General features: G+C 50.2%; 1 protein-coding gene across 4 annotated transcripts in view; it reads right to left on the bottom strand.

Moving 5' to 3' along the window:
* znf341 (zinc finger protein 341) overlaps positions 1-8,147 on the bottom strand; it is a 64,603-nt gene extending 56,456 nt beyond the window's left edge. For 3 of the 4 annotated variants that reach the window (XR_009446915.1, XM_059652724.1, XM_059652723.1), the window contains exons 1-3: positions 8,053-8,147; positions 3,986-4,096; positions 726-919 (exon numbers count right to left, since the gene is read on the bottom strand). Coding sequence is in view for 3 of the 4 variants with exons in the window: in XM_059652724.1 (XP_059508707.1) it covers positions 726-919; positions 3,986-4,096; positions 8,053-8,083 (336 nt within the window). In the remaining variant the exon portion in view is untranslated. Of the gene's footprint in view, positions 1-725; positions 920-3,985; positions 4,100-8,052 lie in introns of those variants that run through there. The other variant, XM_059652725.1, reaches the window with a different exon arrangement.
* Between the last annotated feature and the right edge of the window lie 12,222 nt (positions 8,148-20,369).

The raw sequence follows: 20,369 nt of genomic DNA on the forward strand, positions 1-20,369 counted from the left end.
GGACGGGGGGACACACACAGAAACAGGGACAGGGACACACTGAGATGGACACGGGGACAGGGGGGGTGCGTGGAGACGGGGACAGGGCCGCGCGGAGGGGCACACACGTAAACACAGATATACATCACCTGCCTGAATCCTCACAAACTCAGCTCCTCCCTCGTACTCAGACCGGGCACAAACAGGAGAGACCTGCATTGCTATAGCACGCACCACCGGTCCCCCACTCCGGACTGAGCGCTTTACAGCCAATTTGCTCCCTGCTCCATGTTGGAGGAAATCTGACGCCCCCCCCCTCACCCGCCCAACCCCAGCCCCATCACTGTTACGATGCAAATCTGCCCTCACCCCTACCCCGCCAACTTCTCTGTGAATGTTCCTGTTGATCGTTGGTCTTTCAGGTGGGACCAATGGGATCACTGCGGGGGGACTGGCTGGGACTTGGTGTTGGGGCCTCAGAGCCTTTACCCCCTGTTGGGGCAGGTGAAGCCCTCAGATAAACCTCTCACCCACAAGGCAGCTCACCTGACAGGGGCTGCACTCCCTCAGCCCTGCACCGACCATGCCCTCCCCACCCAAACACAAGGTCATTACCAACCGGGCAATGAGAGAATCAGGCACCACAAGCTCCCACAAAGGCCCCCCACTCCCCGAACCCCGCTCCCCCCAACCATCAGCATACCCGCTTTCCCCCTCCACCAGCCTCCCCTCACCCACTGCGTTACCTGTCGGCTGATGGGCTGTGGAGGCGGCACGCTGGTCATTGGGGGGACGGAGGTGAAGGTGTTGCTGGGAGCCAGTGATACAGAGGCCAATGAGGGCAGGCTGCCCTGACACTGTTCGCGCTTGTGAGCGATAAAGGACTGCAGAGAGTTAAACTGTTTCTTACACTTCCCACACAGAAAGACATCGTCATCATCTGAAAGGGGGACCGGGAGCATGGGCGGGGGTGGGGGGGGGGGGGGGGGTCGGTGGGGCAAGAGGGAGAGAAATGGGGGGAGAGGGAGGGAGGGACAGAGACAGAGAGATGTCAGCACAATGTCAATTGTCAACTTTCTCCTCAGTGGGATCGGGGGGGGGGCGTTGGGAGGGTGTGGAGTGCGGGAGTTGGGCAGGGCCAACGATGGGGGGGGTGGAGGGAGAGTGGGGGAACGGACGTGGGGGGGGGCGGAAGGGGCAGAGGGGGATTGGGAGCATGGAGAGGGGGCAGAGGTGAAGTGGGGGTAGAGGGGCCGTGGTGGGGGAGAGCGGATAGGGAGCAGGGGAGTGGAGTGGGGCCGATGATGGGAGGGGGAGAATAGGGTGATGCGGGGCAGAGTGGGAGAAGGGGAGCGGGGGGTGGGGGGGGGGGGGGGGGGGGAGGAGAAGGGGAGCCGGGTGCGGGGTGTGGGAAGGAGAGAGAAGGGGAGCCTGGGGGGGGGGGGGGGGGGGTGCGGGAAGAGAGAGAGAGAAGGGGAGCTGTGGGTGGGGGGGCGGGTAGGAGAAGGGGATCCGGGGCGGGGGGGGGGGGGCCTCAAAACTGTCCCCCAATTCTACAAATAATCGAATATTTTTCGTGTCCTCACTGACTGAGTCAAACTGCTAACACGGCCACAACATCAGAAAGAAACGGTCTCACCGCCCCCCACCCAACCTGCCACACCCCCACCCCACTCCCCACCTCATCCCAGTCCCCACTCCCCACCGAACCCCACTCCCCACCCCGTCCCACCCACTACCCCAACCCACCCTCCACTCTCCACCCATCCCACTCCCCACACTCCCCACCCCATCCCAGTCCCCCACTCCCCACCCCCATCCCACCCACCACCCCACTCCCTGCCCCATCCCACTCACCAACCCACTCCCCACTCCCTGCCCCAACCCACTCACATCCCGCTCCCCACTGCCCACCCCATCCCACTCCCCGCCCCATTCCCCCATCCTACTCCCCATTCCACTACCCACCCCCATCCCACGCCCCACTCTCATCCCCATCCCACACCCCATCCCACCCTCCACCCCACACCCCACCCCATCCTACCCCATCCCACTCCCCACCCCATCTCAACCTCCACCCCACGTCCCTCCCCATCCCACCCTTCGCCCCGTCCCGCTCCCCGCCCCGTCCCTCTCCCCGTCCCTCCCCCCGCCCCGTCCCCGCCCCCAACCCTCCGCCCCGTCCCTCTCCCCGCCCCGTCTCCGCCCCGTCCCTCTCCCCGCCCCGTCTCCGCCCCGTCCCTCTCCCCGTCCCTCTCCCCGCCCCGTCCCTCTCCCCGCCCCGTCCCCGCCCCCCACCCTCCGCCCCGTCCCTCTCCCCGCCCCGTCCCGCTCCCCACCCTCCGCCCCGTCCCTCTCCCCGCCCTGTCCCGCTCCCCACCCTCCGCCCCGTCCCTCTCCCCGCCCTCCGCCCCGTCCCGCTCCCCGCCCTCCGCCCCGTCCCTCTCCCCGCCCTCCGCCCCGTCCCTCTCCCCGCCCTGTCCCGCTCCCCACCCTCCGCCCCGTCCCTCTCCCCGCCCTCCGCCCCGTCCCGCTCCCCGTCCCTCTCCCCGCCCTGTCCCGCCCCCCCCCACCCTCCGCCCCGTCTCCGCCCCGTCCCTCTCCCCGCCCCGTCTCCGCCCCGTCCCTCTCCCCGCCCCGTCCCCGCCCCCCCCACCCTCCGCCCCGTCCCTCTCCCCGCCCCGCCCCCCACCCTCCGCCCCGTCCCTCTCCCCGCCCCGTCCCCACCCCCCACCCTCCGCCCCGTCCCTCTCCCCGCCCCGTCCCCACCCCCCACCCCCTCCGCCCCGTCCCTCTCCCCGCCCCCCGCCCCGTCCCGCTCCCCACCCTCCGCCCCGTCCCTCTCCCCGCCCTGTCCCTCTCCCCGCCCTCCGCCCCGTCCCGCTCCCCACCCTCCGCCCCGTCCCTCTCCCCGCCCTGTCCCGCTCCCCACCCTCCGCCCCGTCCCTCTCCCCGCCCTGTCCCGCTCCCCACCCTCTGCCCCGTCCCTCTCCCCGCCCTCCGCCCCGTCCCTCTCCCCGCCCTGTCCCGCTCTCCACCCTCCGCCCCGTCCCTCTCCCCGCCCTGTCCCGCTCCCCACCCTCCGCCCCGTCCCTCTCCCCGCCAAGTCCCGCTCCCCACCCTCCGCCCCGTCCCACTCCCCACCCTCCGCCCCGTCCCGCGCCCCACCCTCCGCCCCGTCCCTCTCCCCGCCCTGTCCCACACCCCACCCTCCGCCCCGTCCCTCTCCCCGCCCTGTCCCACACCCCACCCTCCGCCCCGTCCCGCTCCCCACCCTCCGCCCCGTCCCTCTCCCCGCCCTCCGCCCCGTCCCTCTCCCCGCCCTGTCCCACACCCCACCCTCCGCCCCGTCCCGCTCCCCAACCTCCGCCCCGTCCCTCTCCCCGCCCCGTCCCTCTCCCCGCCCCGTCCCTCTCCCCGCCCCGTCCCTCTCCCCGCCCTGTCCCTCTCCCCCGCCCTGTCCCTCTCCCCGCCCTCCGCCCCGTCCCTCTCCCCGCCCTGTCCCGCTCCCCACCCTCCGCCCCGTCCCTCTCCCCGCCCCGTCCCGCTCCCCAACCTCCGCCCCGTCCCTCTCCCCGCCCTGCCCCGCTCCCCACCCTCCGCCCTGTCCCAGTCCCGTCCCCGTCCCGCTCCCCTCCCCGTCCCACTCCCCTCCCCTCCCCCCGTCCCACTCCCCTCCCCCTCCCCTCCCCACCCCCTCTCCCACTCCCCTCCCCACCCCCCATCCCACGCCCCTCCCCACCCCCCACCCGAGGACAATGATTCACTGTGACCCAGAACCAACCCCTTTTCCAACAACCCCACTCCCCCCACCCAGGTTCTGCCGCCTCCACCTAAAGATTGACTCCCCTCCCCCTGGGGCTGCACGCATGTTCTCCCCCTGGGGGTTGTCTCCTGCACCCCCCCCCACCCACCCACCAAAGGGGCTGACTGACAGAGTTGCCAACTGCTGTTCCAGGGATCAGTGTGGGGACAGGAGTTACACACACTCCCAGAGCACTCTTACCCAGGGCTGGCTGGATGCTGCTGGTGGTTACGGAGTGGGGTGATGGGTCAGTAACTGGTCCCTGACTCTCCAACAGAGACTGAACGGCCAGCACCGTCTGATTGTCCATTCCTGTTGGCAAGAGAACAACGTTCAGGCAGAGAGAAACGCTCCCCCCCGCCCCCATTCCCAATGGAATCAGTCACATCTACTGGAGAGGAATCCGAACGATTCTGAGAACTTCCATTTGTTTAGCACCTCCAACTGCGGGCAGAACATTCAAAGTTGTTTCAAAAAAAAATTGCATTTTTATATCGATTGTCACATCCACTGGGTAGCCCAAAGGGTATTACAGCCAATAAAGTGCTTTATGGAAATGCAGGCACTGCTGTACTAGCTGAGCAGCCAACTGTGCACAGCAAGCTCGCACAGGTAGGCATGCTTTCAAGATCATTTAATCTGATTTTGATGGTACTAGCAAAGAGGTAATGTTCGGGTCAGCGTGGAACACAATCCTCGCTCCTCTCTGAAACAGTGACCGAGGGTCTCATGCCTTCGCACCTTGGGAACTGCACCACTCCCGCAGCAATGTGCCCCCAATACTCAACATCACCTCAAGTTAGAAAGAAGCAAAATTGGAGATTCACAAGAGGGTCAGGATTGGATACACCGAAAGACCCATAGAATCCCTACAGTGTGGAAACAGGCCATTCGGCCCAATAAGTCTAAACCAACTCAGTGAAGAGCATCCCACCCAGACCTATCCTATCCCTGCAATTCCCATGGCTAACCCACTCACCCCTGAACACTACGGGCAATTTAGCACGGCCAATCCACCTAGCCTGCACATCTTCAGACTGTGGGAGGAAACCGGAGCACCCGGAGGAAGCCCACACAGACACGAGGAGAATGTGCAAACTCCACACAGACAGTCGCTTGAGGCTGGAATTGAACCCGGGTCCCTGGTGCTGTCGGGCTGCAGTGCTAAACACTGAGCCACCGTGCCACCCTCGGAGGGCCGTAGCAAACAGTCAGCAGGAGACAGGTGTGAGTAAAAATTGAATGGAACCAGAAAGCAAATTTACCTCCTAACCAGAGGGCTACCATTGACCAGAAACTCAACTGGCCTTGCCACATAAACACAGCGGCTACAAGAGCAGGTCAGAAGCTGGGAATCCTGCAGCAAGTACCTCACCTCCTGACTTCCCAAAGCCTGTCCACCAACTACAAGGCACAAGTCAGGAGTGTGATGGAATACTCCCCACTTGCCTGGATGGGTGCAGCCCCCAACAACACTCAAGAAGCCTGAAACCATCCAGGACAAAGCAGCCGCTTGATTGGCACCACATCCACAAACATCCCACTCCCTCCACCGCCGACGCTCAGTAACAGCCGTGTGTACTATCTACAAGATGCTCTGCAGAAACTCACCAAAGATCCTCAGTCAGCACCTTCCAAACCCATGACCACGTCCATCTAGAAGGACAAGGGCAGCAGATACATGGGAGCACCACCCTCTGCAAGTTCCCCTCCAAGCCACTCACCATCCTGACTATATCGCCATTCCTTCACTGTCGCTGGGTCAAATTCCTGGAATTCCCTCCCTAAAGGCATTGTGGGTCAACCCGCAGCACATGGACTGCAGTGATTCAAGAAGCAGCTCACCGCCACCTTCTGGAGGGGCAATAATTTGTGGCTGATATCAACAACCACAGGGAGCAAAGAAAAAACAAAACCATGATTGTTTTAGTGAGGCAGGCATTGCGACGGGAGGTAGGTGAATCCCAGTGGCCCAGGGCGGATGCTGACGTCCGGGGCCTGGCTCCTGGTCTGGTTTTAACATCCTTGCCAACATTTTCGAATTGCTCCCGGAGATCCTGGCTCCTCTCATTCCAGCCTCAATTGTCACTATTTCGACCAAAATCATCCGAAAACAGATGGTCCGGTCGTCAATGGATTGCTGTTTGCGGGATCTTGCTGTGCACAAAATAACAACCCACCCCTACTCCATTGTGAAGAAAAAATGACTAAGTTATTTGGAAACTGCTCTTTAAATGGATATAAACTGCTAGGGGGCAATCTTCAATTGTAAAAGGCACAGACAAAGGCAAATCGATCCTGTTTCACTTTTATAATTCCCCACTTTCCGCGTCACATTTACACTGCTTCTGGAACTGTGTGGAATTACATCCCTGATCCCACCATCCGGGGATCTTGAGTCGAGGCAAATTACAGGGGGATGCTGGAAATCCAAAATAAACACAGATAATGCTGAAGAAACTCAGCAGGTCTGGCGGCATCCGGCGGAGACAGGCACAGTTAATGTTTGCTGAAGAAGTCATATCAGACTGGGAATGTTAACTCTGTTTCCATTTCCACCTGCTGAGTTTCTGCAGCGCTCTCTGCGTCTGACCCAGGGACCATGGCCAATAATCCATGAGAAGTTCAATTTTACTTCCAGAATGTTGTTGGGGTTGGAGGGTTTGAGCTAATAGAGAGAGGGTGAACAGGCTGGGGCTATTTTCCCTGGAGACGGAGGGGTGACCTTATAGAGGTTTATAAAATCATGAGGGGCATGGATAGGGTGAATATCCTCGGTCTTTTGCCCAGGGTAGGGGAGTCCAAAACAAGAGGGCATAGGTTTAATGTCAGAGTGGAAAGATTTAAAAATGACCCCTAAGGGGCAACTTTTTCACACAGAGGGTGGAGCATGTATGGAATGAGCTGCCAGAGGAAGTGATGGAGGCTGGTACAATTACATCATTTAAAAGGCACCTGGATGGGTACATGAATAGGAAGGGTTTAGAGGGATATGGGCCAAATGCTGGCAAATGGGACTAGATTTATTTATTTTATCCTCTGGTTGGCATGGACTGGTTAGACTGAAGGGTTTGTTTCAGTGTGGTACAGCTCTATATCTGTAGTAATTTGAACCACTCTTAAAATACATCCTGCTGGAGGTGCGGTTGGGATTGTCCCAAACAAACCCTGTCAACAACAGTATACATTGGTTTAGTAAAGCACTGAGCATATTCACTTTAGATTCGATTCCCTACAGTGTGGAAACAGGCCCTTCAGCCCAACACGTCCACACCGCCCCTTGAAACATCCCAGCCAGACCCATCCCCCTATAACCCACACACCCCTGAACACTACTGGCAATTTCCCATGGCCAATCCACCTAGCCTGCACATCTTTGGACTGTGGGAGGAAACCGGGGCACCTGGAGGAAACCCACGCAGATGCGGGGAGAATGTGCAAACTCCACACAGACAGTTGCCCGAGGCTGGGGTCGAACCCAGGTCCCTGGTGCTGTGAGGCTGCAGTGCTAACCACTAAGCCACCGTGCCGCACCACTTGGTCTAGCCTGTCCTCAGTGGACCTTGAGACTCTGGGTGGGTGCCCAGCCAAGGTGTCTATGTTCTTCCCCCGCCCCCTCCACTCCAGATTAATAAACTCTGTTTCTCATTTAATTGCAGGTTTAACTCTTCACATCTCAATGACTTCAATTTATATTTTAATGCAGCCACATAAATGCAGTGCGGCAAAAACTCGAAAACACTGTGAGAATTGATAGAGCAGGGACCTGAGCAACTCATTTCTGTTCAAATGTGTTGGGTATTTACATAGATATTTATTTTTTAGTTTGTTTGTTTGGAAACTGCAGCATTGCATTGTGCTGGTCTGTGAGCGAGCTGGATGGGTTCTTGCTCCTGATTTTTCAAATATCCTCCCTGGCTTTTCCAACAAGCCCTGACCCTCCTGCCTTCTCTCTCCTTTAGCCTGGGAGCTGCTGTTCCAGAGCTTCTCCCCCCGGGGGTGGAGAAGCTCTCACAGCCGCCACCATCAGGCCAGAAACACTGCAAAAAAAATTCAAAACCCACCCTGGACGGAAAAGGACGATGGTGACAAAAAAAACACTAAATTGCAGAACAATAGTTTCCTGTTGCAAACATTGCAACTTGATAAAGAAATAGCAGAAACAACAGCGACCCGTCCCCATGCAACGCAAAGGGGGTAGGCTCCAAATGCAAAAATGCAAAGGTTGGGAATGAAATGCAAAAGTGAGAAATGTTGCATTTTATTACCTGCCAACGCCTCGAAAATTGCTTGCGCCATCTTGGAGCTTCTCTGTTGTGTTTGAGGCTGGGACGATGGGAAATGGAAGAGGCTGAAATCCTTCGCTGCCTGCAAAGAGCAGCGCGTCCACCAGAGGGGGCAGCCGACCACAAAACGCTGGCTGCACTGGAGTTGGAGTCCTGCAGGGGGAGCTCGCAGCCCCAGTTCCCCCACTCAGGGGTCAAACACAAGAAAAAAAATTCTTTTGTCAAAGGGGCAAATCATAATTTCAGTTTCCAAAAGTAAAATAACATTGAAGGTTGGTTTTCTTGCTCCATTGCTACACCAACAAACCTCTCGTCATTTAACAAAAACTGAATTTGCCGTTCTGAGACCTGTAGTATTAACTCTGACTTTTTCCTTCACAGACGCTGCTAGACCTGCTGAGCTTTTCCAACCACTTCTGTTTTTCTTCCTGAAATGTAACATTCGCAGTTCTTTTTGTTCCCTTGCCATTTAATCTCCCTTGGGTGCCTTCCCATGACAATTCTTCATTCCACTTTCCCGCTTTTACAATCAATTATATCTTGAATTTCTCCCATTTCTGTTAAAAGATCACTGATATTTTAAATGCTTTCCAACTGAATCATCTCAGATACTTTGGGTAATTTTACCAACACCAGGAGCAGGTGGAAAAGGATGCATGGCAGTGATGATAGACTCAATCTGATAAGTGATAAAGTTTAGTACAGATTACTTAATAACTAGGAACATTATGTCTGAGATACGCACTTCTTAAGTTGCCAGGCTCAACTGCAGAGTAAATTTACATCACTTAACTACTTAAACTCAACAGAGTGAAGATGGGTTACATACTGATGGGCATCCAATGGTTTAACCGTCACTGAATTCCCCACTATCAGCATACTGGGGGTTACCATTGACCAGAAACTCTAATGGACTCACCCACATTAACACATTGTCTACAACTGCAGGTCAGAAGCTGGGAATCCTGCAGCAAGTAACTCACCTCCTGACTCCTCAAAGCCTATCCACCATCTACTAGGTACAAGAGATAATGGGAACTGCAGATGCTGGAGAATCCGAGATAACAAAGTGTGGAGCTGGATGAACACAGCAGGCCAAGCAGCATCTAAGGAGCACAAAAGCTGACGTTTCGGGCCTAGACCCTTCATCAGAAGCATGTTGATTCTAGCCATAGACAAACAACTATGAACTACTGGCATGTAATTCTAACGGTTAAAATGGTTACATCCTCATGATCACCTCCCCCAACACACACACACAAATACACACACATGCAGACACACACAAAGATGTATAGATAAAGATATATATGCAGACATACACATAGAGACTGAAATAACTGGCTTGATTCAGGCTTCAATTATTTTATACTGCAGAGAAACACACCACGGCCCCTTCCACAGGGTCAAAGGCTTCTGCCGGTGTCAATCGCACCCGATGATGCTGGGCCTGCTGTGTTCATCCAGCTTCACACTTCGTTACCCACATTCACACCCACAAGCTGCTTAGCTACCTAAGAGACAGTTACAGAGAAATGGCCCTTACTGTCCGCAGGTGGTCATCACAATGCAATCAGGTACTTGTTACAGGCCAGATCTTACTTTGTGCTCACCCCCATGGGTCCAATTACAGTGAGTGCATGCTCCACACTCATTGAACAAAGCAGCTGTATAAACATCACTTCCGATCAGTTTATAGTCATTACAACAATTAGCAAAGGAGTTCTTTATTTGCTTTACCATTTAGTTGTTCTCCATTATCTATTCCCCCATTTCAGAATGGAAGGAGCTTACATTTGTCTTCCCTGATCTTTTTCTTTGCATAAACACAGAGAACTTCTTATGGTCTGATATGTTCGTTTCAAGTTTACACCCAAACTCTATTTTTACCCAGTCTTTCACCGCCAACTTCCTCCTCGTACGTTCAGAGCTCCTTTGTTTAGATTATGATCCTAATTTCAGATTGGACAGTATCACTATCTATCAGTTAAAATTTCTACATTGTTATGATCACTTTTTCCTTAAAGGATTAACCCCTTCTCTTTGTACTTGCACACACACTGCCACCCCGTCTCCTCTTCCTTTTTCCATGTCCTTACTAAAGATTGAAAATGGTTGGATGTTTGGTTCCCAGTCTCATCCCACAGCCATGTCTCTGTAAGTGAAATCACATCACATCTATAACTATTTCTGTTCTTAATTTATCCCCCTGTTGTGGATGCTCTGCACATTCACATACGGTACCGTAGACTTTTCTTTTTGAGATTTCTTGTACAGCACGTTGTGCCCTAGGGGAGGCAATGGCCTCGAGGTATAATCACTAGGCCGTAATCCAGAGACCCAGATACTGTTCTGGGGACCTGGGTTCAAGTCCTGCCACAGCAGATGATGGAGTTTGAATTCAATAAATATCTGGAATTAAGAGTCTAATGATGACTGTGAATCCACTGTTGATGGTTGGGGAAAAACCCATCTGGCTCACTAATGCCCTTTAGGGAAAAGCCTTACCTGGTCTGGCCTTTATGTGACTCCAGGCCCACAGCAACGTGGTTGACTTGTAGGGATGGGCAATAAAGGTTGCCTGGCCAGCAATGCCCTCATCTCGTGAATGAATAAAAAATTTGCTCTAGTCCCTTTTTCCATTATCTTCAACTTTTGCTATATTTCATTTCCATATCTGTTTCCCTGCTCACATTCCCATTATACAGCCACATAGTCATAGAACCATATAGTACAGAAACAGACCCTTCAGCCTACCTCGCCCATTCCAACCAGGTTTCCAAAACTAAATTTGTTTCATATGCGTACATTTTGCCCATGTCCCTCTAAATGTCTCTTGTCCATGTACCTGTTCAAATGTCTTTTAAATAGTATAACTGTACCTATACCTATCACTGTCTCTGACACCACCCTCTGTCTGAAAAAAAAAGTTACCTCTCAACTCCCTTCTAAAACTTTCTCCTCTGTGCTTAAAATTAGTGCCCTTTAGTTTTGGACTCACCTATCCTGGGTAAAAGACCTTGGCTATTCACCTTATCTATGACGCTCCTTATTTTATTCGCCTCTATAAGGTCATCCCTCAACCTCCTATGCTCCAGTGAAATGTCCCAGGCCATCCAGCCTATATTTATAACTCAAACCTTCCAGTCCTAGCCACATCCTGGTAAATCTTTTCTGCACCCTCTCTAATTAAATAGTATCTTTCCTATAGCTGAGCAACCAGAACTATACAATGTACTCCAAAAGTGGCCTCACCAGTGTTCTGTATAACAGCAACATGACGTCCCAACTCCTGTGCTCAATGCTCGGAACAATGAAGGCAGGTGGCCAAATGCCTTCTTCACTCCCACCCTTTCTACCCGTGACGAAATGTTCAAGGAAGTATGCACCTGAGCCTCAAGGCCTCTCTTGCTTCAACAACACTCCCTATGGCCATACTATTAACTGTATAAGTCCAGCCCTTGTTTGTTTTATCAAAATGCAACACCTCACATTTATCCAAATTAAACTCCATCTTTCATTACTAGGTCCATTGGACCAACTGATCAAGATCCTTTTATAATCTGAGATAACCCTCTTCTCTGTCGTCTATACCAGTAACTTTGGTGTCATCCACAAACGTACTAACCATGCTTCCTCGGCCTCCTGTCGCTCTAGTTTAAATCATCTCTCTTAGTTCTAGCAAACATTCTGCAAGGCTATTGGACCTGGTCCTTCTGGGGACAACCTGCCCATCATTTTATAAGTGCAATCTTCTTCAGAGTTGGTCCCAATCCCTCAAGAATCCAAAACCCTTCCTTCTACATTCCTTTCATTTAAGAGACTGCTGGACATGCATATGGTCACAGAAATTTGAGGGTGCATCCATGAGGATCAATGGTCGGCACAACATTGTGGGCTGAAGGGCCTGTTCTGTGCTGTACTGTTCTATGTTCTATGTTCTATGTTCTACATCATACCCCCAGCCATACAATCAAACTGTCCTTTCTCTTATTCCTGATCGTGCTGACATGTGGCACTTGGGAGTAATCCTGTGAATAATAACATAATTAGCTCCCTATATTCTGCTCGCAGGACTTTGACAGAAATTAAAGTGGCTCAAGCTTCCCAATGGCTTTTCCATGTGTGTTTGTTCAGCATCCAGCTAAAGGTCATCATCTGAATGAAGTTCGGCGCAAAAGATCACAAGCAATTACTACCCCTTCAGATTTCTGACTGCTTTTAAGAAGTGCACAGCAGGTGAGGGTAACAAAGTGTGGAGCTGGATGAACACAGGAGGCCCAGCAGCATCTCAGGAGCACAAAAGCTGATGTTTCGGGCAGGTACTGTGCTGACTGGAGGTGGCAGTGAATAAATCTTTCTTTATGTTCTTTGGGGGGGGGGGCAACTGCCTCTTCTAGACTGTGCTTGACACAGGTTGGCGATGGTCTAAGCTGGCAGGACACAGACGCTGATTGAGGGCAGGAAGATGGGCTGTAATGGGTGTGTGTTCAAAGAAGCTGGTCAAGGCCGCTTCCAGGGTGACAGTGGAAGAGCTGCAGGCTTGGGCTATTTAGTGGCTGTCATTCACTCTGGCTGAGCGGCTGTCTGCAAAGAGGGAATCTTATCCAGGCACTGGGGGCTTTGACCGGGTGTCTACCTCCTGCCTGTCCCCCATCGTGCAATTACTACATTCCTCATGTGTAATGGGCTGAGAATGAAGTCAAGACATGAGAAAAATCAACACAGCCCCCCCGCCTGAGTGGAAGTGACACATATCCACACCTGCTGCTGAACATAATGTGCAGACATCATGCCCAATATTTCAGGTTTGTGACCTTTTATCAGAAAGATTATTGACATGATATGTTATCTATATTTCCCAGTTGAGCCGTTGGCTTGGCTTTGTATCTATTTCAAAACCATTTTGTCATTTCAAATTTCTCTACAATGTTCATGGTGAAAGCAGATGACTCTGTCTAACCCAGGTTCAAGGAGGCTGAGTCCATTAACAATCTGTCAACAGCTAACTTAATTTTCCTGACTGAATGCCCTTTGTTAGCATAACTTAATTTTAGGCTGTGGGCCCACCTTACTCAGGCCAGATAGCGAAGATGCCAAATGCTCTAGAGGTGAAAACAGCTTCCTTTCCAATAGGGCCAGCAGGTGCAGAAAGGGTTGGAATCCTCTCAGTAGCTGCTTTGAGTAGAAATTAGGAGTTCCTGCTGATGACCACAGCCTCATATACTGGGTTTTTCATCTGCAGTGCTGGGTTACAGAGATGGTCTGCACCACATTAATAGCAACAATTTACGCTCTCATACTACAGTTATAGGAACTGACATCACAAGGTGCTTCACAGAGACACTTGGGACAAACAAAGAATGGTTAGCAAAATAATAATGAGACCACGCCTGGAGTAATGTGTGCAGCTTGGTTTCCCTTCTTTAAGGGAAGATGTATCTGACATAGAAAGGGTGCAGCAGACGTTCCCCAGACTGATTCCTGGATAGCAGGACTGGCCTATCAGGAGAGGGTGAGGAGACATGGCGGTCCTTCATTCGGCCCATCAAGTCAACATTGACACTCCAAAGAGCATCTCACACAGACCCACCCCCCAAACCCCTCCCCCCCAATCCTAGAGCCCTGCATTTCCCATGGCCAATCTACCTAACCTACACATCTTTGGACTGTGGGAGGAAACCAGAGCACTCAGAGGAAACCCACACAGACACAGGGAGAACATGCACTCCCCGTACAGCCAGACACCTGAGGATGGAATCAAACCCGCGTAACCCAAAATTGAATAGATTTCTAGATATTAGGGATAAAGGGGCAGCACGGTGGCTCAGTGGTTAGAACTGCTGCCTCACAGCACCAGAGACGCAGGTTCGATTCTAGCCTCGGGTGACCATCCGTGTGGAGTTTGCACATTGTCCCCATGTCTGTGTGGGCTTCCTCTGGGTGCTCCAGTTTCCTCCCACCACCCAAAGGTGTGCAGGTTACAGTGGATTGGCCATTCTAAAGTGCCCATAGTGTTCAGGGATGTGTAGCTTAGGTGGCCTTTGGGTGGATGGGTCTGGGTGGGATGCTCTGAAGGTCAATGTGGACACGTTGGGCCAAAGGGCCTGTTTCCACACTGTAGGAATTCTATGATTCTGTGATAGGATTGGAAAATGGCAGAGGTACATCAGCCATGATCAATTGAATGGTAAAGCAAGCTCCTTCTCCAACTCTTACACTGTAATGGTTAACTATAGACGCACAGAATCAGGCCCTTCAGCCCAATTCATCCATGCTGACCAGGTTTCCTAAACTGACTTAGTCCTATTTGTCTGCATTTGGTCCATATTCCTTTGAATCTTTCCTATTCATGTACCTGTCCAAATGTCTTTTACATGTTGTAAATGTAACTGCATCCACCGCTTCCTCCGGCAGTTCATCCTACATGTGAACTACCTCTCTGTTTGAAAGAGTTACCTCTCAGGTCCCTTTTAAATTATTCCCCTCTCACCTTAAAATAAGCCCTCTAATTTTGAACTTCACTACCTCAGGGAAAAACCTTAGCTTTTCACCATATCAATTCCAACTCTAACCCTCATGATTTATAAACCTCGACAAGGTCACTCCTCAACCTCCTATACTCCAGTGAAAAATGTCCCAGCCTATCCAAACCCTCCAGTCCCAGTAACATCCAGGTAAATCTTTTTTGAACCCTCTCCAATTTAATAGTATCCTTCCTACAGCAGGGTGACCAATTTTGTGCATGGTACTCCAAAAGTGGCCTCATCAATGTCCTGTACAACTGCAATATGATGTTGAAACTCCGATACTCAGTGATCTAAGCAATGATGGCAAGTGTGCCAAAAACCTTCTTAACCTTCCTGCCTACCTGTGACAGCACTTTGAAGGAACTGTGCACTTGAAATACTGGGTCTCCCTGTCCAACAATATTCTCCAGGCCCCTACCATTAATTGTGTAAACCCTGCCCTTGTTCATCTTACCAAAGTGCATCTATCTAAACTGAACTTCAGTTGGCACTCCTTGGCCCAGTAGTCCAATTGATCAAGATCCCTTTGTAATCTTAAGTAATGCTCTTCACCGTCTGCTATATCACAAATGTTGATGCCGTCCACACACTGACTAACCATGCTCCCTATATTCCCAGGTAAATTGCTCATACAAATGACAAACAAAAGAGAATCCAGCACCGGTTCCTGCAGAACACTGCTGGTCACAGGCTGCAGGACAAGAAATAACGATCTACCACCACCCTCTGTCTCCTACCATCAAGAAGTATCCAACTGGCTAGATCTGCCTGGATCCTGTGTGATCTAACCTTGCTAACCAGTCTACCAATTGGAACCTTGTCAAAGCCCTTGCTAAAGTCCATGTAGGCAATATCTACCTCTCTACCTTCATCTATGTTCATTGTCATCTCTTCAAAAAACTCAGTCAAATTTGTGAGACATGATTTCCCATGCACAAAGCCACACTGACTGTCCCTAATCAATCCTTGCCTTTCTAGATGCATGTGGATCCGGTCTCTCAGAAGTTCTTCCAACAAATTACCCACCACTCACGTTAGGCTCACTGGTCTGTAGATCCTGGCTTGTCCTTGCAGCCATTCTTAAATAATGGCACAGCCATAGCCACCTCCAGTCTTCCAGCACCTCACCCATGGTTGGTGATGATACAAATATCTCGGCTAGGGACCCCACTATGTGTTCCCTAGTTGCCTACAATTACCTGGGATATACATAATCATATCTCAGGAATTTATCTACCTTTCTGCATTTTATTACCTTTAGAACCTCCTCTTCTGCAATGTAGGCTCTTTTCAAACTATCACTATTTATTCCCGAGTTCCCTAGCTTCCATGTCTTTCTCTAAGGCAAATGCTGAACAGAAATATTCATTTAGGATTTCAACAATCTCATGTGGCTGCATACATAGATCACCTTGTTGATCTTTAAGAGGCCTAATTCTCTCCCTAGTTACTCTTTTGCCCTTAATACACTTGTAGATTGTCTAATTACCCTTTACCTTATCCGCCAAGGTTATCTCATATTGCCTTTCTACCCTCGTGATTTCCGCAATCAAAAGCTGAGTGAAGTTTATGACTTCCTTAAGATAATTGAGGCAGGCAACAAGGCTGTATTAATTAAGGAATGCCAGAGTGCTTAGTCTAGGTAGCTAACAGCAGAGCTGTCAGTGGTGAGGGAAAGGAGAAGAGAGGGGTGAGGGAAAGGAGAGTAGAGAGATAATGTTCAGAAGGTCAGAGTTAAAGGCGCAGACAGCTTGGGGCAATGCAGCTGGAGGAAGTTGTGGATGCAAGGGTTTAAATTTGAACCTGTGCTATCCTGGTAACCCCAGTAGGTTAGTAAGGACAAGAGTGATAGGTCAATGGTATAATGTGGGGAAAGGAATAGCAGCGCGTTTCAGATCACTGAACAATGAATTTTAAAAGTGGGGTCATGAAACAGGAGATGGGCTCCTCTTCGCCAATGCAATGCCTGTTCTGGATGGCTGTCAGCAACAACTTGTATTTATGTCGTGAATCAAAAGCTGAGTATTATCAGGGTTAAGCAGAAGTCAAATGTATTTACTGGTTGGTCATAACTTTGGTTGACCAAATCACATGATATTATAATTTGCCTATTCCCAATTTGTAAAAGCTGTCACAAATTAATCCACATAAGGAAATATTAGGGTAGATCCTCAAATATTTAGTCAAAGAAGTGTGTTTTAATTAGCATCTTAGAGGGATATGGAAGAAAACTGCTCTAACAGTATAGCAAGGGAACGCCAGAGTTTAGAGTCTTGACAACTGAAGGCACAGCAGCACTGATTGGTGGGATTAAAATCAGGCATGTTCAACAGACCAAAACTGGAGGAGTGCAGAAATCTGGAGAGTGTAAGGCTCGAGATTCCTGAGATAGGGAGAGGTGAAGTCATGGAAAGCTTTAGTCAAGTGAACTTAGATCCAAGATGGTGACAGAGTAAGATGTTCCAGCCAGAACTTGTCTGTTCTGTCCATTCCTTTTTTTTCCTTTCTCATGTTTTCTTTTCCCTTTTCTGCCAGTGGCCCAGAGCAGAGCGGAGGCAGCCAGCAGAGCGGGAATGGTGACCAGTGGGCCCCGTCAGGCGGCCACGACTGGACTGAGGATGGCCGGGGGCCCTAAGCCAAGTGGGGACAGTTAATGGGCCCAGATTGGAGTGGGGATGGCCAGTGGGCCCGGACTGGAATGGGGACGGTCAGTGGGCCTGGAGCAAAGATACTGGTTGGGAACCAGTGGTCAGATCATGTGGTAGTCCTTACAGAAAGACTGTAGTGTCTATCTTTTTAGTTTTATTTCCTATCTTCCTAACATTTACAATGTATATCTGTTATGTATTTTCTCTATTTTTGGTACCTAAGGTGTGTACCTTGGTGCTTTGTCCCATTAATGGTGCCATGTTGGTGACATTGTGCATCTTTCACTGTACTCCTGTTCTTCTGTAACTTCAGTACACATGACAATAACCTAATTCTAATTCTAATTCTAAATTTACTAGTCACAAAGGTATGCTGAGGATTTCACAAGTGCAGCTGAAGCCATGGGGAAGTTGGCTGGGGACGTGGGGCTGTAAACAGGCAATCTTAGCTATCATTTCTGTATGTTATTAGAAACTCAGCCCAGGGTCAAAATTGTGACCAACCTGTAAATACACTTGACTTGATAAATAGAAAGCGGGACATAACACCAGCGCTTCGTCGGAGGCTCACTGATGATGTTACCTAGAATGGTGACGAAACGTCTGAAAACTAACCTTCCAGCTCAGCGAGCAAACTCACATCCAGAACACTTGACTTCTGTTTAACCCTAATAATATGGCTGTTCAGCATTTCGGTCATGTAGGAGTGCCTGTGTAATAACTTGGGTAAAACATTACAAGCCTTTTGGATTATCAGAGACACATCCCTGTTAATAAAAACTGAGATACAGGCGACTAGACTAGGTGGGATTGAGGTTCACAAGGAAGAGGTATTAGAAATCCTTCAGAAGGTGAAGATAGATAAGTCCCCTGGGCCGGATGGGATTTAACCTCGGATCCTCTGGGAAGCCCGGGAGGAGATTGCTGAGCCTTTGGCCTTGATCTTTAACTCGTCATTGTCTACAGGAATAATGCCAGATGACTGGAGGATAGCAAATGTGATTCCCCTGTTCAAGAAGGGGAGTAGAGACAACCCTGGTAATTATAGACCAGTGAGCCTTACCTCAGTTGTTGGTAAAGTGTTGGAAAAAGTTATAAGAGATAGGATTTATAATCATCTAGAAAAGAATAAATTGATTAGGGATAGTCAGCACAGTTTTGTGAAGAGAAGGTCATGCCTCACAAACCTTATTGAGTTCTTTGAGAAGGTGACCAAACAGGTAGATGAGAGTAAACCAGTTGATGTGGTGTATATGGATTTCAGCAAGGTGTTCGATAAGGTTCCCCACAATAGGCTATTGTACAAAATGTGGAGGAATGGAATTGTGGGAGATATAGCAGTTTGGATCGGAAATTGGCTTGCTGAAAGAAGACAGAGGGTGGTAGTTGATGGGAAATGTTCATCCTGGAGACCAGTTACAAGTGGTGTACCGTAAGGGTCAGTGTTGGGTCCACTGCTGTTTGTCATTTTTATAAATGACCTGGTTGAGGGCGTAGAAGGATGGGTTAGTAAATTTGCAGACGACACTAAGGTCGGTGGAGTTGTGGATAGTGACGAAGGATGCTGTAGGTTGCAGAGAGACATAAATGAGCTGCAGAGCTGGGCTGAGAGGTGGCAAATGGAGTTTAATGCAGACAAGTGTGAGGTGATGCACTTTGGTTGGAGTAACCGGAAGGCAAAGTACAGGGCTAATGGTAAGATTCTTAGTAGTGTAGATGAGCAGAGAGATCTTGGGGTGTCCATGTACACAGATCCTTGAAAGTTGCCACCCAGGTTGACAGGGCTGTTAAGAAGGCATACAGTGTTTTAGCTTTTATTAATAGAGGGATCGAGTTCCGGAACCAAGAGGTTATGGTGAAGCTGTACAAAACTCTGGTGCAGCCACACTTGGAGTATTGTGTACAGTTCTGGTCACCGCATTATAAGGAGGATGTGGAAGCTTTGGAAAGGGTGCAGAGGAGATTTACTAGGATGTTGCCTGGTATGGAGGGAAGGTCTTACAAGGAAAGGCCGAGGGACTTGAGGCTGTTTTCATTAGAGAGAAGAAGGTTGAGAGGTGACTTAATTGAGACATATAAAATAATCAGAGGGTTAGATAGGGTGGATAGGGAGAGCCTTTTTCCTAGGATGGTGACGGCGAGCACGAACGGGCATAGCTTTAAATTGAGGGGTGAAAGATGTAGGACGGATATCAGAGGTAGTTTCTTTACTCAGAGAGTGGTAAGGGAATGGAACACTTTGCCTGCAACGGTTGTACATTTGCCAACTTTAGGTACATTTAAGTTGTCATTGGACAAGCATATGGACGTACATGGAATAGTGCAGGTTAGATGGGCTTCAGATCGGTATGACAGGTTGGCACAACATCGAGGGCCGAAGGGCTTGTTCTGTGCTGTAATGTTCTATGTTCTATCTTTCTGCAACTGTAAAAGTTATGAGAAGACCCAATAATAAAACTAGACACAATGATTATGTAATTAAGTGATTTTGCCATTTATTCACAATGATAATTAAGGTGGTGTACACCTTTAAAGTACACAAAAGAGAATAATCACACAGTAGCCAAGAATAGGAATCAGAATTCCGAAATGATTTCTTTCATTGAGCACGATTAAAAATCAAAATATAATACTCTTTCTCATATCAGATTGCACTGTTCCAGTCATACTGACCTTAACTTTGCTTTCCATTTTTATTCAAAACCGCTGACAGCCTTACTTGAACAAAGCAAGCGATTGTGAGTCTCGCTGTAGTATCTACACAGCTGCAGTAATTGCAATAGACATTTCAGATGGCGGCGTTGGGAAAGGTAGGCAGAGGCCTTATGGGTAGATTATTCAAAGTATCAGTGCTTTCCAAGAGAGTTCCAATCTAGAATAAGTCATCTAATCATCACTTCAAACAGGATCAACATTTTTCTTTTACTTTGCAGATCAAATTAACAGTGAGCTAAAACTGAACAAATTCACATTGTGACTAACACTGTTACCAGTTAACTTGGCAGTAATGATGGTTATTTGATTAAGACATAACAAAGTGTGGAGCTGGATGAACACAGCAGGCCAAGCAGCATCTCAGGACCACAAAAGCTTTTGTGCTCCTGAGATGCTCCTTGGCCTG

Source organism: Stegostoma tigrinum, chromosome 19 (assembly GCF_030684315.1).
Source record: "Stegostoma tigrinum isolate sSteTig4 chromosome 19, sSteTig4.hap1, whole genome shotgun sequence".
NCBI classification, from domain to species: Eukaryota; Metazoa; Chordata; class Chondrichthyes; order Orectolobiformes; family Stegostomatidae; genus Stegostoma; species Stegostoma tigrinum.